Source organism: Oenanthe melanoleuca, chromosome 2, assembly GCF_029582105.1.
Source record: "Oenanthe melanoleuca isolate GR-GAL-2019-014 chromosome 2, OMel1.0, whole genome shotgun sequence".
Lineage (NCBI taxonomy): Eukaryota > Metazoa > Chordata > Aves > Passeriformes > Muscicapidae > Oenanthe > Oenanthe melanoleuca.
This window is the reverse complement of record NC_079335.1, coordinates 21,219,657-21,234,856: the sequence shown is the minus strand read 5'-3', so window position 1 is coordinate 21,234,856 and position 15,200 is coordinate 21,219,657. Positions and strand designations below refer to the sequence as shown.

General features: G+C 37.1%; 1 protein-coding gene across 3 annotated transcripts in view; it reads right to left on the bottom strand.

Annotated features, from left to right (window-relative positions):
- RGS22 (regulator of G protein signaling 22) overlaps positions 1-15,200 on the bottom strand; it is a 56,865-nt gene that overhangs the window by 21,880 nt on the left and 19,785 nt on the right. For 2 of the 3 annotated variants that reach the window (XM_056484590.1, XM_056484592.1), the window contains exons 11-15: positions 14,355-14,526; positions 12,533-12,658; positions 10,871-10,972; positions 4,935-5,129; positions 248-340 (exon numbers count right to left, since the gene is read on the bottom strand). In XM_056484590.1, coding sequence (XP_056340565.1) covers positions 248-340; positions 4,935-5,129; positions 10,871-10,972; positions 12,533-12,658; positions 14,355-14,526 — 688 coding nt within the window. The remainder of the gene's footprint in view (positions 1-247; positions 341-4,934; positions 5,130-10,870; positions 10,973-12,532; positions 12,659-14,354; positions 14,527-15,200) is intronic. The other variant, XM_056484593.1, reaches the window with a different exon arrangement.

Below are 15,200 nucleotides of genomic sequence, written 5' to 3'. Positions count from 1 at the left end.
TTTACACAAGAGTAAAGGCCTGAAATACATTCCATAGATTTTAGGTCTGATGTTGATGGCACTGACAGAAGATCTGTATATCTAATTAACACAATGGCTGTCTATCAGTCCCCAAAATGAATGGTAGAAATCAGACTACTTATTTCTCCAAACTAGCATCTGGTCAGCCTTTCATTGCTGATACTCAAAGTGTGAAGCCTCTCTGACAGAGAAAGGGTTTGTTTTTGTTAGTAGGTACTTGTCTTACCTCATCCTTCTTGGAACTACTCACTTGATGCAAAGCCTGGACCTCTCTAAAGTACACGGAGTCCAGCTGTTGAGTTTCTTCCACCAACTCCACCTAATAAAAATAATATCTTGTATCACCCCTACAGTACACATTATAGAAAGATGGAGAACTACATGGGCACTTTTCCAGTGACAGTGGATAGAAAAAAACACATTTGCCAGTAATGAGACTGATGTTTGGAAGAGATAAGAAGTCACATTCCTGTGACAAACAATTCTATCAATAGCTCTGGTAGAACAAACTTTAGCCATCTGTGTAGGATCAGATGCAGATTTCTGCAGAACACTACTAAATAACCGAACTATAACTTTAAGCAAATAACTTTGATTCAAAAAATTGCTAAATTCTAATGTGTGCATAATATATTGTGCATATTGTGCATATATTATACTGTGCATATTGGGTTAGACATACCTGATTGCCTGTATCAGCAAATTGTATGTCAAATTGCCACTGAGAAGCAGAAAAACAGTTCTTAAAACTAGGACTTTCAATGGGAAATGTCAAAAAGACAGAATGCCACAGATTTGGAGAAACAGAAATTTAAGGTAAGATGTTAAAATATCTAAACAATAAAGATGAAAGCTTTCTGACTTTCCAGTCTTGTCCACATTCTTAAATTATTAACTGTGTGTGATTTGAATTAATGGAGTTGGCATTTTTAAACTTAATTAGAAGCTGTATATAACTAGAGCAGTTCTTTGTGTTACATACAAACAATCAGTAACTGTGAAAGAGATATTTGGTGACTCTCCTGGCTGACTAAACCATTTAAATGCAGATTTTAGGATATTTAGCAAAATCAAGCCAATGCCGTACATTGATCTGCATGCCCATTACAACGATCAGAAAGCTGTGATTATCTCACACAAGTGTTTATGTCCCAGAGAGAGAAGAGAATGTTTAGATTAATATTCATGATACTTTCATCTAAATATAAGTACCACACTAATCACTGTATTATCTGAATGTCTTCAAGCTCAATGAAACTTTATTTTATTGTTATAAAGTGCTTTGGGCTATTCTTTCCCTTAAAAGAAAATATAGTTTAAAATGAAATAGTAAAATAATTCAAACCATTTTTCATAAAGTTTAAAAAGAAAGCAGATAGAGGCAGAATGAGAGTCAACCGTAAAAAGAAACTCTCCTGATTTCATGTTTCATTTAAAGAAAAAACATATATATATATTTTAATGCGTCCCAAATAAACAATTTCGGACTCACCTAATTCTTGATAAAATATCTTGTTTCATTATGGGCCAAGTATGTCCTGCTATAGAGTAGAACAAAGGGGAAGAGTTGAGGCAGGGACTGAACAAAATACAAAGCAGACGTTGTCTTTGTGCTTGGGAAGGAGTGTGCCTAACTATCAGCCTGCACCTAGTACAAAGAGGCTCTAGTGCCTCCTAGAACAGGTCATTTTATGTCTGTGCATTATAACTCTTCACAAACACTTGTATTGTGCAGTCAGAAGGATTTAGTTGTTTTTTCGTGCTCGGATTAAGATCTTTGTATTATTAGAGCACTGAGAAGTCCGCACGTAACTTCACTTGCAAAGTGACGCATCCTCCAAACTGAAAGGACAATAGATTATTCTGTGGTTAACTCAAGGAGATATAAACTCACACACATATTAACTGAAAGGAAAAGTATATCTCTTCAATTCTTACTTTTCACTAGATGTAGTGAAAACAGAGAGCTCAAAAGCAGACTCATTTTCATGCAGAAAACGATGTATAAGAACCCTCGGCTGTGCTGGTGACTTGACTCAGTGAGGACTGGCAATAGACACTAGACAACTCTTATAAAAAGTATGCACAGAAAATACACAGCTACAAAAGACTAAAACTAGTCTGATAGAAAGTACATAAAAATTCAGATTCATGAAAAGTATCAATCAGTTCCAAGGTGCACTGCAGGTCATAAAGAATTATAGCTGAAATAGTTTAGAAAAAAAAATTTATCTGAAAGGTTAGAAAAGATGTTGAAAAGCAAAGAAAATATTTTACAGATGTGTTTGGATTACTGTATTTCATTTCACTAAGTTTCTCAAAGTTTCTAAACGATATTATGTTATCACAGGATAAGAGGGAAAGTCCCCTCGTGAATTAATTAGAAGGTAGAAAATCAAAACCAAAGAAATAAATAATTTTCATTATGGGGTGGGGTTCCTATTGGAGTCTCACAGGGACCTGCACTGAGGTTGTTTTTTAAACATTCAGAAACTATCTGGAAAAGGAGGTGAGTGAGGAGACAACAGAGTTTGCAAAATGATTCCACAGAGCAAAAAATTAAATTGACTGTGAAAAGCTGCAGGATAGCAGGACACTTTAGCATCTGCATGATAAAAGGCCAGCTGAATTCAACGATAATAAACATTAAGTCATTCCAGTGAGCTCCAAATTAGGGCTTTCCATTAGTAGTTATTACTTGGGAAGAAAATCTTGGAATCATTGCAGATGGCTATTAGCTTACACTTTGCATATCCACTCAAAGTTCACCAGGAGTCAAAAGGCAATTAGAATGATAGGAACAATTAGGAACGGACAAAGAGCTCAACAGAAAACATGGTTCTGCCAATGGATAATCCTTAGTGCATCCAGACCTTAAGTATTGCTTGCATCTCATTAAAAGACTATAAAATAACACATACAGATGGGGCAGTAAGTGCAACAAAGGTATGGAACACCTTCTGTAGGAGGAGAGGTCAAAGTACTCTAGGATTCTTGAGTTTCAAGGAGAGCTAATTGAATAGGGATAAAACAGAAATTTGTAAAAGCATAACAACATTGAGAATAGGGCATGATAACAACTGTTCACTTGTTCCTAACAACATACAGAACTAGGGCACCAGGTGAAATTATCAGGGAGGGGTTTGAAAACAAATCAAGATATGCATTTTCTTCTTTTATTGCTTGACTAAAGCATGAAACCCACTTCTACAGTGAGGCTGAAGATATATGACACAAGATACATTTTACAGAAACCCATGGGGGGAAAAATCCTCATCAAAGACTATTAAAATCAAAAATGTGGATAAGACCTCTCTTCCGTGAACTTCCTTGGTTGCAAAGTGCTGAATATGGTTGTGTGTTTCTTTGCTGTCCTTATACTCCATTCTTAAATGTTTAATATTGGCTACTACCTAACAGGTTTAGAAGACCATTCTCAACTTTGATTTTAGCTATCTATTAATCTAGTTGTTCTTACATGCACACACGAAATATAGCCAAAAATAAACTGTACTACAAAACTTCTGCAAAAGGATTTCAAAATTTTTGCAGGGGGCAATGTGGGAATGTTATTACAAGCTGACAGAAGTATCAGCAATAAGTGATCATTTCCTCTAAATTGGAGACGCTTCATCTAAGGTCATAGTGAAGAAAAACAAGACCAAGAACTAACTTCCTACCTCTGTCTCCTGATTTCCCACTATAAGTTTCTCCTTCTGTCTCCAAGAGAGAGACGGTAAAGACTGAAATTGGAATCATATAGTCATAGAGTATCCTGAGTGAGAAGGGACCTACAAGGATCAGTTCCTAATCCTGCACAGCACCACCCCCAAGAGTCACACCATGTGCCCAAGACCATTGTCCAAGCATTCCTTGGACTCTCTCAGGCTTGGTGCTTGGCCTGGGGAGCTGTTTCTGTGCCCAGCCACCCTCTGAGTGAAGGAATTTTTCCTATTATCCAACCTAAACCTCCCCTGACACAACTTCAGGCCATTCCCTTGGGTGTCACTGGGTGCCAGAGAGAAGAGATTGGTGCCTGTAGACCACCTCAGTCTCTTCCCCTCCAGCCTAAACAAGTAACCTGAGGCATTGTAGGCTTCCCCTCAAGGCCCTTCACCATCCTCATTGCTCTTCTCTGGACACTTTCCAACAGCTTTATATCTTTTTCGTATTGTGGCACCCAGAAAGACTTTGACCTACAGCCAGCAACTTGTAGGTAAGTTTACACAGAACAGAGAGCCACAGCATCCAGCACTGTCATCACCATTTCTTGTTATATGTCAAAGGCACAGTCAGGATTGCAGCCATGTCCTCTGATCCCCATGAGCATGCTCAATTCAAGCTTTCAGAACATTTTGTGATTAGAACTGAGTATACCTCTAAGCCACTTTTTTTAGAGCAGCAATCTAAAAAGTGTTTGGGGCAAATATAGCTGAATCACCACATCACATTTCCTCTATGCTAAGCAGTAGTTGCACTTAAATTCTAAACACCAGAAATACCTACCTACTATCACTGCACTGACACACTAAAAAAACACCTTACTGTGTGCTTATCATTAAAAATGTAGATGACTTGTGGGCAATCCATCATAAAAAAAATAATTCTGATCAATGACATGATTGCAGAAACATGAAACTTCCTGAGTGCAAAGCTAAGTTTTACCATAGCAAGATTACTCCCCAGTCCACAGGCCAAGGAGTCTGTGAAGCCCACACTTTCCTTTCAGATGAGAATTCTGCTCTCCACGAGAAGCTCAGCCTATTTCTACATATTAGGATAGAAAGGAGTAAGTAAAGCATATTGCAATACTTCTCCCTTCCTTAGTATAAATACAACAGGGTTGCATATGAATGCTCTTATGATTTTCTTCCCTGAAATAAGAATTTTTCATGGTGTCATCCAGATATTACCTTTCTATAAGTGTATTTGTCTGCTTCTACCATCTTCACCCATGGTTCCAGCAGAATAGTGAGGATATGTTCTTCTGCTAGGTCAAAAAGGTCCTCAAAAGCTGGATCAATTTTTTGATAAATCATATTTTTCTTATCCTGATGAAGTCCACTGTCCATGCTGGCAGATGGAGCAATGTAAGTTGCATAAAGGAACTACAATAAAACAGAAAAAAACCCTGTATTTTAGCCATCATCCATTTTAATAGTTACAGACCCTTGAAGGAGAGAATTAATGCATACTTGCCCCTCACTGCCCTGCTGTGTGTTCAGAACCAGTATTAGTCCAAAATTCAGTTACTGACGTAATGGATCTCCCTGCCATTTTTACTCTTACTTTTAAAAATGGTTAATGCAATTTTCACTTGGATATATTTGGCTGATACTTAGATTCAGATAACCACAATTACAGCAATTGCACTCTTCATGAAGTCACACTGTTGTTTCGCAGAATATGTGCTGGGCCAATTAGTGAAGGCATCTTTTTTTTTTTTTTTTTTTTTTTTTTTTCTTCTTTCAAGAGATGTAATTTATAAATTTGAGGTTAAAATTAATGAAAAATGATGTGTTTTCTTTCTGTGTGGAGATTCTCTTAAATAGTTTTTTGACAATGGCAAGATTCTTATTATAGTACAGGATCTCTGCAGGAGATACCACTGTACAGCTAAGGTCTGAGCCCTCACAAAAACTAAAATCACAACATGCTTCTTATCTGAAGCACAGAGTTTGCCATTCAACATGTACAAGGAGCAGAAAAATGAACCTGAAGGATATTTGCTTCTCCCTAACAGCTCATCCTTGAAGCACAGAGTAATGTTATTTATTTCAATTTTTTTCATATAGTCCCCTATGTAAAACTCTTATTTTCTAAATGTTTTTCAAATTATGCTATGAAAATGAACACTGACATCTCAGGGTAAAACACTTTTTACCCAGGAATATCTTGGAAGAGGATATTCCAGAATAGCTTTCTAAAACTTCATGATTCTGTCTTCAGCTAGGAACTCAAATGAAAAAAGATGCTGCCAAAATATATTTCATATCCTTATAAATATTTTCCCCTTTTAATATTGTGAAAGTCTTAACTATATTTCAAACAAACAGTCAGGGACCAGATTAGTAGAACAAATCAGAATTTCTCTCTAGGAGAGCATTGACAAGTCCATTTTCACTATTAATTTTCACACAGGTTTGACAATGAAGAATTCAGGATTCTGATAATTCTCATTTTCCCTATGTTGCTAAAATCCAGCTGTAACTAGCAGATGCACAGAGCAATAGATGAAAATAATATGTTTACTCTGTGTTCAAGCAGTAATAAAACACTGGTGGTGCTTAGATTTCAAGCATGAGGGGAGAATGTTTGAGTACATTAAATAACTTTGTTTCTATTTGTTTAAAATTAAATGTTGATTTATTAGACACTCTCTTTCAAACAGCAACAGTAATAGAGTATATACCCATTATTTTGGACCTTTACAGTTTGGAGCAAACCTTTAGATTCCCCTGGTATTAGGTCACTGAGGAATTTAGGGCTTGATAGCCCTGAATAGCTGACATCCATCCTGCAGTTAGCTCTTGTTAACATCACTGCATTTATTGTGTATGCAGGATTCTTCACTCTTTCTACATTTTCTACATTTCTACATTTTCACTACTAACAAAGATGGTTTGTGCCTACTGTGCCTATTGTTATCACTGCAATAAAGATACACAGGTGCAAGGTCTAAGAGAAGTAGAACATCCATGATAAGAGTCTTACCTGAAAAAAAGATCACATTTATCCTAAATTAAGCCCTTCTCTGTAAATCCCTAAGTACATTTAAATTTAACAGTTTTAATTAGATCCACGGTGATTTCAGAAGTTGAAAGTTACTTTGAAGAGCCCAAACACTAGAAATGTTTCAGTTAAATCATGATAAGTCTGATACAAAACATTTAATGTATAAAATTAGCCAAATTAGAGGGGACAAGTCCAATGATATCAAATAAAGTTAGCCTTTTTAAAAAGGGGTTAACCATTTCAGTTGTCATTAGGACTAGGTTGCTCCACCTGTTATGACTTACCACACAGGAGATCTGTGAAAAGCTTCAAAAAGAGGTCCTGAATATTTTGGTACAAATTAACCTGGTTCCTTAAATGAGTGATCATTTGAGCATAGTTTTAAGAGTAAAATAAAAACAAACACACCACTAGTTTCTTGGCAGGAATTCCCTTCCCCTATAATTTTGTATGAAATATGTTAACTAGAGTGTATTTGCTACTCTCCTTTAGAGCTGGCAAAAAGTATCAGCCTACCAAGTCAGAAATTGCCCAGACTAAGTAATGTTGATCAAAAGCTATTGACAATCTGCTCACATGAATACTATTGTAATATATTGCCACTTTAGGGACTGCCTTTGTAGACTACAGAGCTGCTCCCAGTTCTTTATAAATTCACATACAAAACCAGAAAATAGTAAAGACAGATATTCTTGTCCTGAACCAATAGTTAGGGCTGGCAATACACATGAAGCAAAAATTTAGAGGTGGTTAAGCTAGCTAGAGGAATACACTTTTCCAAACTCAAAGAACTGTACCCTCAGTGGTGTAGCCATTATGGCCTCTTCATTTGAAGGATGCACATTTACAGTGTCAGAGGATATGGCATCTTTTTACTTGAATTCTCGTAAGAATCCATTGCAATCAGATTTGACCAAGTAAGTGAATATATGCACTTGCAGATAGGAATGAGAAGTAGCTTTCATCCCTGTGTCCCTTGCACAGAGTTGAGGTGCTGCTGTAGATCTGCACAGATTTGATTGCAAGGACTGCAGGAAAAACAACTGAGAAGAGTTCTAGACATGCCAAAAAAAGGGAAAAGTGTCTGTTCACAGGCTTCAACACGGGGCAATGCAGTTTGCAAGACACATTTTATAAAAAGTAATAATCATAGCCTCTTTTTATTCCTGTGTCATGGAATTCCTGAGGTCTTCTCATTCTCAGTGGAATATTGAAACTGTTATATTAGCCAATCTCCTAAGGGATCAACAGAAAAAATCATATTAAATGAACTTACAGATTAACGAATTCATACAAAAATCTGAACCATATGACATCAAGTGCACAGCAAGATTTGTTGATTCATTGTTTTGTTCTTATTGAAAAACACAATAATTTTTTCTACCTGCCAGCTATAAGTTCTCCTATAAATACAAATACGTGATGGATTGAACCCAAAACCTTATCTGGAAATTTGGTCAGTTTGCATATTGGAATTGCGTACAATTGCACAAATCTGATTATACAAAATGCTTAGAAAATTCAGATTAAGACTTTGGCCTCATTTATGACTTTCCAAAACAGGGATTGTACAGGCCTTGGGTTCTGGTGATAATTCATCCCCAGATGAGGAGGTTTTGATAAGCAATTTCAGAATGACTGGAGTGAAGCAAGAAATGCGAGAAAGATTTAGGTCCAAGTACTTTGTACTGCTGCCCAAAGGAATAGATATTGCTCTGATCTAAACGAGGGGCTTGTGCAGCTGCTTGGCAGAATCATATGATGGAAGAATGCAATGCACTGGCTGGTGTTAAACAGAGAGGCTAAACTGCCTTAACCTCCATCATCACTTCCCACTGACATAAATCTTGTATCTGACCCTAAAAGTCCACAGTAATAAGGATTCGCTTTATCTAAATGGATTCTAGCATTAAAGTATTGTATTTCCCACAACTGTATTAGATTTTCTAATTCTAAATAACTTTTTTAAAAATTAAACCCCAACATTATATGTTTCTTTATTGGTTTTATTTTCAAAATGTTTTACACTCTTGTGCATATGTTTACAGTGAATAACTGTGTATGTTCCTGGATGATTACCGGCACTTGTTATTATTCTTTTCCATCAGATTTCATTCCCACTGTAGTTTCTTTCCCCAGGTGAATGCATATATACCTTGGAAAGCATTTTATTACTCTGTCATAAAGCTGAGATAGCAATGCCTAACAAATGAAACAACGAGTAGCAGATACACAGCAATCAAGGTTTGTTTCTTGTTTCTAACAGGAGGCAGACAGCACACATATGGAACACTCTGTTAAGTCTCTACATGTCTCTTTCTGTAATAAATAGTAAAACATATATGACAATGTGTCATGTGAATCTGATTCACATTCTCTTAGGAGTATTTGGAATGACTGCCTTCTTGTGCCAAAGGTGAGTGCAGAATTTGGGAAGGCATCCCTTCCGTAAGCAGACTCCGTAGATTGGTTGCAGCTTGAGTCTTTATGGTGTTCCAATGAAAACAAGTATAATTTTTCTGCAGCCTTAAAAGGCAAGCTTGAGAATCATACCAAATGTTGCAGCACATGTGTTGATTTGTTATGTTACATTTCAGCTGTTAGTTATGCTAATGGAACAGTTTCACATATTTCGTTTTGATGTATTTACTTTCATGGCTATGTGTATGTACTGTCTGCAATTGCCTGGTAACACTGATTGCACGATGTTCTGCTGTCACCACCAGGCCAGCACTGGAAATAAGATTACTACAAAAGACCTGGACCTTACATTTTCAGCCATGCAATCTCTGCAAAAACAATGTAAACTGGTGTGAAAGGAAAACAAAATAAAAACCATCAGGGAATATAAGCTAAGCTTTGGCCTCCAATAAAACACATAGAAAAACGGTGACACAGAATAGATATGGTCAACGTGCATATGTGCTGTGAGGAGGTCCCCAGCCATACACAGGAATGGACAGATGCAGGAGAGAGTCAGGCTTAATGGGACATTCAGTCACTCACAGCCTCAGGCCATAAAGAGAGGGCAAAACTAAATAGGGTAGCAGTTCAGTTTATCCAGTATGAGACAGGAGAGGGAGGAATTCATGCCTTGGCTCTGCTTGGAGTTCCTGTATAAATAACACTGATTCAGATGAGAATTCTGGACAAATATGCAAAATTCTGTCATTTTCCCAGTAAAACCTTCAAGAAGGAAAAGAAGACAAATTCAAGGATATCCAGACGCTCAGGAAAATGTCATATAAAGAGATTACCTTCACCTGCTCTCTACAGATATTTGTTCCAATGATCTGTGAAGTAACTTTGCTCTATTACAGTAAAAATTGAAATATGCAGATAGGATATACTCCTACACAAGGTTTATAGAGGAAAATCAGACCAAAGTTTCACAAAGTAATTCTAAAAGTTCCTCATAGTTCTTCTAATGATATCACACTGTTGCAGTTTCTTTCCCTGATGGAATCAATCTACTCTGCCTTCAGCACCACTGTGGGCTAAGTGATGCTCAATTAAAATAATCTTTTCTAGGAAATATCAGTTCCACTTAACATTAAATGAGGATATTAAGATCTATTTAGGGGTAACCTAAATAGATTATAACTGTGGTAAAGATAATAATGATGCCCTGACAATCATGAAAATTAAACAAAGCTAACAAAGATAAATTTTCATTATTGAGGTCATTGTCTGAGGTCTGTATTATGAGATCTGCAATTCTAACCCTCACAGGAGATGGAAGGAAAGGTACAGCACAATTAGAAGGTTTAGAAAAAACACTATCTCTGATGTTAACACTAAGCAGACAGTTTCCAAATATGACGCAGTGTAGCAAAGGGGAGTTTAGGTAAACTGAGTATAATAGATAAGACTGGGAACACGCTGCAGAGCCTGGAAATCAAACTATGCATGTTTAGTGTTTGAATCAAGAAATTCCATGGAAACAATCCAAAGAGCTTCTTTTATTGTCCATAACACAGATTTACTTTAGTGTGGGTTGTCAAGATTTGGAAACTTTTCTATAGTCTTTTCAGTCTTTACACTGTACAAATGCATTTGTGAAGGGAATGAATAAATGTATTTTCAGAAGAAATACACATTATTTACAACTTACTTGAGCTTGCTGGAATATTTGAAAAGGTTGAAGGGTTTCTTGGTAAAAAAGCTGATGATAAGCCTGTAGGTCGAACCAAAAGTACACACAGTTCTTCCACAACTAGAGATGAAAAATATTGTAAGTTATTACTACCCAAATATCACAATTTTATAAAAAAATATTTTCCAATGCAAGTAATTATTTAGCTCCTTGAGGTCATCATAAATCAAGCTCAATTTAAGATGCATTTAATCTTCTGTTGCACACTGGCAGAAGGACAACATATTTAACAGCATCCTCACAGTGAAACTATCTTTTATTGTATCCTTTATGCATAATTGGCCATTAAAATCATTACCATTGTAGTTAACATTTGAAGAGTAACCACATTTCAGTGGCATAAACCCAGTGCTAAAGAAGACATGCTAATAATGGACATGCAGAGTTTGTGCCATGGTAAAATAGTGTTTTGCAGCAATAACCAAAATAATTAAACACTGTGTAATTGGCATATCGGGATTATCATTACATTTTTATTACATGCATTTCTGAGACCCAGTCTTGGCCTCATTTCATAAATTCAAACAAACAGCAAAAGATCTTTCAGAAGTCTAGATCTTTCCCCAATTCCTCTGTTTTAATCATTTGTTTATGGGCTTTAGAGTTTAAAAATACCCTGAAGCCCCCATCACTAACCAATAAAGAATGTGTTCCAAAAAGGCAGGAGTAGGAACTTTGTTCCACAAACTGGAGCCTTCCAGACCTGGATCGTGAGCGAAATAGGCTACACAGCTGAAGAGAAAACTTAAAGCAAATTACTTTGAAAGGAGTATGGCACATGGAAAGGTTAGAGACAAGTGGGTGGTTGCCTATCTCCAATGAAAAAATAAGTTTATTTTATTTAGATTTCTATCCACACACATTTAATATTTTTAGCTGAAGCTATTCAGCTTTGGAAACATTGTATCTTGCCTTCTAGAAGACAGAGGCATTTCTAGCTACTGCTGCTGGATTCTGGGTTGTGCTAGCGGTAAAACAGATGTCCATCTTGACTGCATTCAAACCTCCCCTAAAGACTCAATTTTTCTGCAAAGCCACTATACACTAACTCAATATTCATAACTTGTTCCAATTCAATCCTCAATTTACACCTAACAATGAATGATAGAGCTGCTGACTACATAGAATAAGTAGTGTTATGTGTCTCAGAAATCCAAGGAGATTCATGGAACCGTATGAATGTTTTAAAAAAATTGGAGCTCACTAACCCAAAAAGCAAGAAGAAATCAGATTAGTGTGCATAGTAGCACAGCAAATTTCCCTTCTTTTTAAAGAATGGTTTTTGTGGGTTAAGACCTCATTTTTTCTGCCAAGTTAAAGGTTAATTTTTTTAAATTATTAGCCTTTTTTTTTTTTTTTTTAATCCCTGATGGTACAATAAGAATTCCAATAGGTTGGAGACAGTAAGAATCTGACAGTTTGGTTAAGACCTGTCATTAGTTTTCATATATACGTGAACAGTTTATTGTTGTTGAGGGATTGAAGTCTCACAAGTAATAATTCATCCAGTCATCAATCTTTCTTTCTCCATTTCTTTGTTTTTCAGTCTGGCTGCCCTCTATAACTTGGCATTCAGTCAATTGTGGACTAAATTATTGCAGACTAGGAAAATATTCATACCTGATTGCCTGAGTTCTCACAGAACTGTGTGAAGTAGTAGCCTGCTCTGTTCTCCAAATAAAGAGACTGCAGCATGCTTTCAATTCCTGGTCCTCTGAAGACAACACTGCCAGCAGCAGTTTTCCTCTGGACAAATAAAAACATAGTTATACAGCAGGGAATAACAGGCTTTCTTTATTTTCAAATGTCACTACATTGCAATGGAGGGCCATGAAGTGTGATCAATTAGTATCTTCAACCCAAGGAAGTAGACTCCATTTTCTACTACATATGCAATTGATCATTGCACTCCACACCATTTTCCCACTAAATATTCACATCCAATGGAATAATCTGATGACTGAAGACATCCAGAGTAGCTAAGTGACCATTGCATCCCTTAGGTGGTTCCTCAATACTTAAAACAGAAAACCAAACCTGGCCTTAATTCTGTCATTAAGTCTTTAGCTCTGGGGAATTCCAGTGATACTCAATGACATCAGTTAGCTATCAAGGGTTGTCTCAGCTCAGGCTACTGTGTTTTGAATTAAGAGAAGTTAAGAGGTGGTTATTTGGTCAAGATTCAAAACATTTAAGCATCATGGAACAAAAGATACATCTTCTGGGGTTACACCACTGACATGAGCAACAAAATCATGAGCAATTTAGGGTGCCAGAAATCCATGCTCCTTACCATGGCTAGTTCCTACAGCATTTGAGGAAGAATTTTATCAGTGCTCCCAGAGAAGACAGAAGAGGTTTCTTTAAGTAAATTAGCTCTTGCAAGCACAGGGTAGCTAGAAGATTCAAAAGTCAAAATTTCTCATGGGAGGGAAAAAAAAAAAACAAAAAGAGGAAGAAATGGGCCATCAGCTGACTCTGTGATGTTCATGATACCAATCCTAAATTTTGTCAAATTCAACAGGGACTGCAAAACCTGCAGGTTCCTGTCTGCCTGACCTACAGCTCATCCTGGCTCATTAGTACACCTTGTGTACTGGTCACTGTAACCCACAGGTTGCTTCTTGCTCCCATTTCTGCCATGATCAACAGGAACCTGGCTTCTGAACCCAGTTTCTTCTAAACAGGAAATCTGTCCCACTGTCTTCCTCCATTATCTGCACGAATCAGATTTAAAAGGAAGTAACTGTAGCCCCAAACTATCCAAACTCAAGTAACAGAGGTGTGTGCTGACAAATCTGTGGCGTAGCCTATGCAGTTCTTGATACTGGAACCAGTTTCAATCCATGTTCTCTGAATACCACATATCCTGAGGCTTAAAACTGTATTACTGAAACCTCTCACACTCAGGCTTACAAGGAAGAAAGGAACAGGCCACCTGAAAGCTTCAAATTGAAAAGGTCTGTAGAGGGGCTCACGGCCCTCTGTAGAAAGCAAAAACCACGTGTAGCTGAATGGCTGCAGTGATAGAAAATAAGCAAAATTCTGGTTTTTTTACAGACATGAGGAATAGATCCAGGTTAACTGCAATGAAGTTGTAAGAATTACTCTGGATCAAGACAAGGGTGAGTGGTGAAGCTACATTGCTAGAGACTTCATTTTGCAGTTCTGAGAACTTCCAGCTAAAATATCTATCCAAAGGATTTAGGAAATAGTCAGGGTGTAATTGAGAAGATAATTTGACTCAATTTATAGCAACTTGTTGCATGAAGCATACTGAAATTTTATTGCATTTTTATATGTTACCATCTTCAATATACCAGCTTGCTAAATCTTTCCTAAAAAACCAAGTACCTTGTTCTTGTTCGATTGAATTCAAGGAGTTTTGTTACTTTTTTTGATGGGACAAAGCTTTGTTTTCCAATATTGTGATCCTACTTACCTGAAGAAGGGAAGGTGGCATGTCAGACTTTTGGGACAATGGTAACAATGATACTATACGTGGGAAAGGATCAACGTCCACTCTTGGTCTCTCCTGACACGTATGCCAGAACTTCAGCTTTGCACTGGCAGCATCTATTGCTGTTGAATGAGTGACACAAAATCTGGGGCCCCTAGGGAGAAAAAAGCGATATGTTTAGATATTGCATACTTCCAAATCTAAAACCAAACTACACAAAAGTAAACTCATGTTGCAAATGCTGCACCATTACACACAGTTGCCTTTCTTTGAGTCTACAGGAAGATATGGCTGATCCATCCTACAGCAAAGCATAGGAAAGGTCTGTAGGCCAGAACAGAGACTGCAAGTCATGTGAGGATCCACAATTGCAGGTATTTTTTTATGCCTGGAATTTGTTGAACCCTCTTGGGGAGGAGGATAACACCTTCAAAAATTTAGCCCATATTTTGGAAATAGGCTAGATTTCATATCCTCACTTAAGCTGTTAATATTAAAAGACATTTTGTATGACAGGCATTGAACAGTAAAGTCTGAGGGTCAAATCCCATGAAGACACACACAGAGCATCCTCAGAATCTGGGAAAGGCAGTATGGGGAACAGGACAGGATTAACCTCCTGTGCCTGTCCTGCAGACTAAACTTTAATTTAACATTACCCAAGGCAGAGATGCACAAAGCAGCTCTGGTAGAAAAGATTCTCTGGTAGAAAAATAACGAGGGCTCATAAGGCAGATCTGTCTGGCTTCTCAGCAGATTGCAGTGTAGTTTAGCTCAGCCAAAAATTCATGTGCTAGTACTTACAATGACATTGCTTATAATAATTGC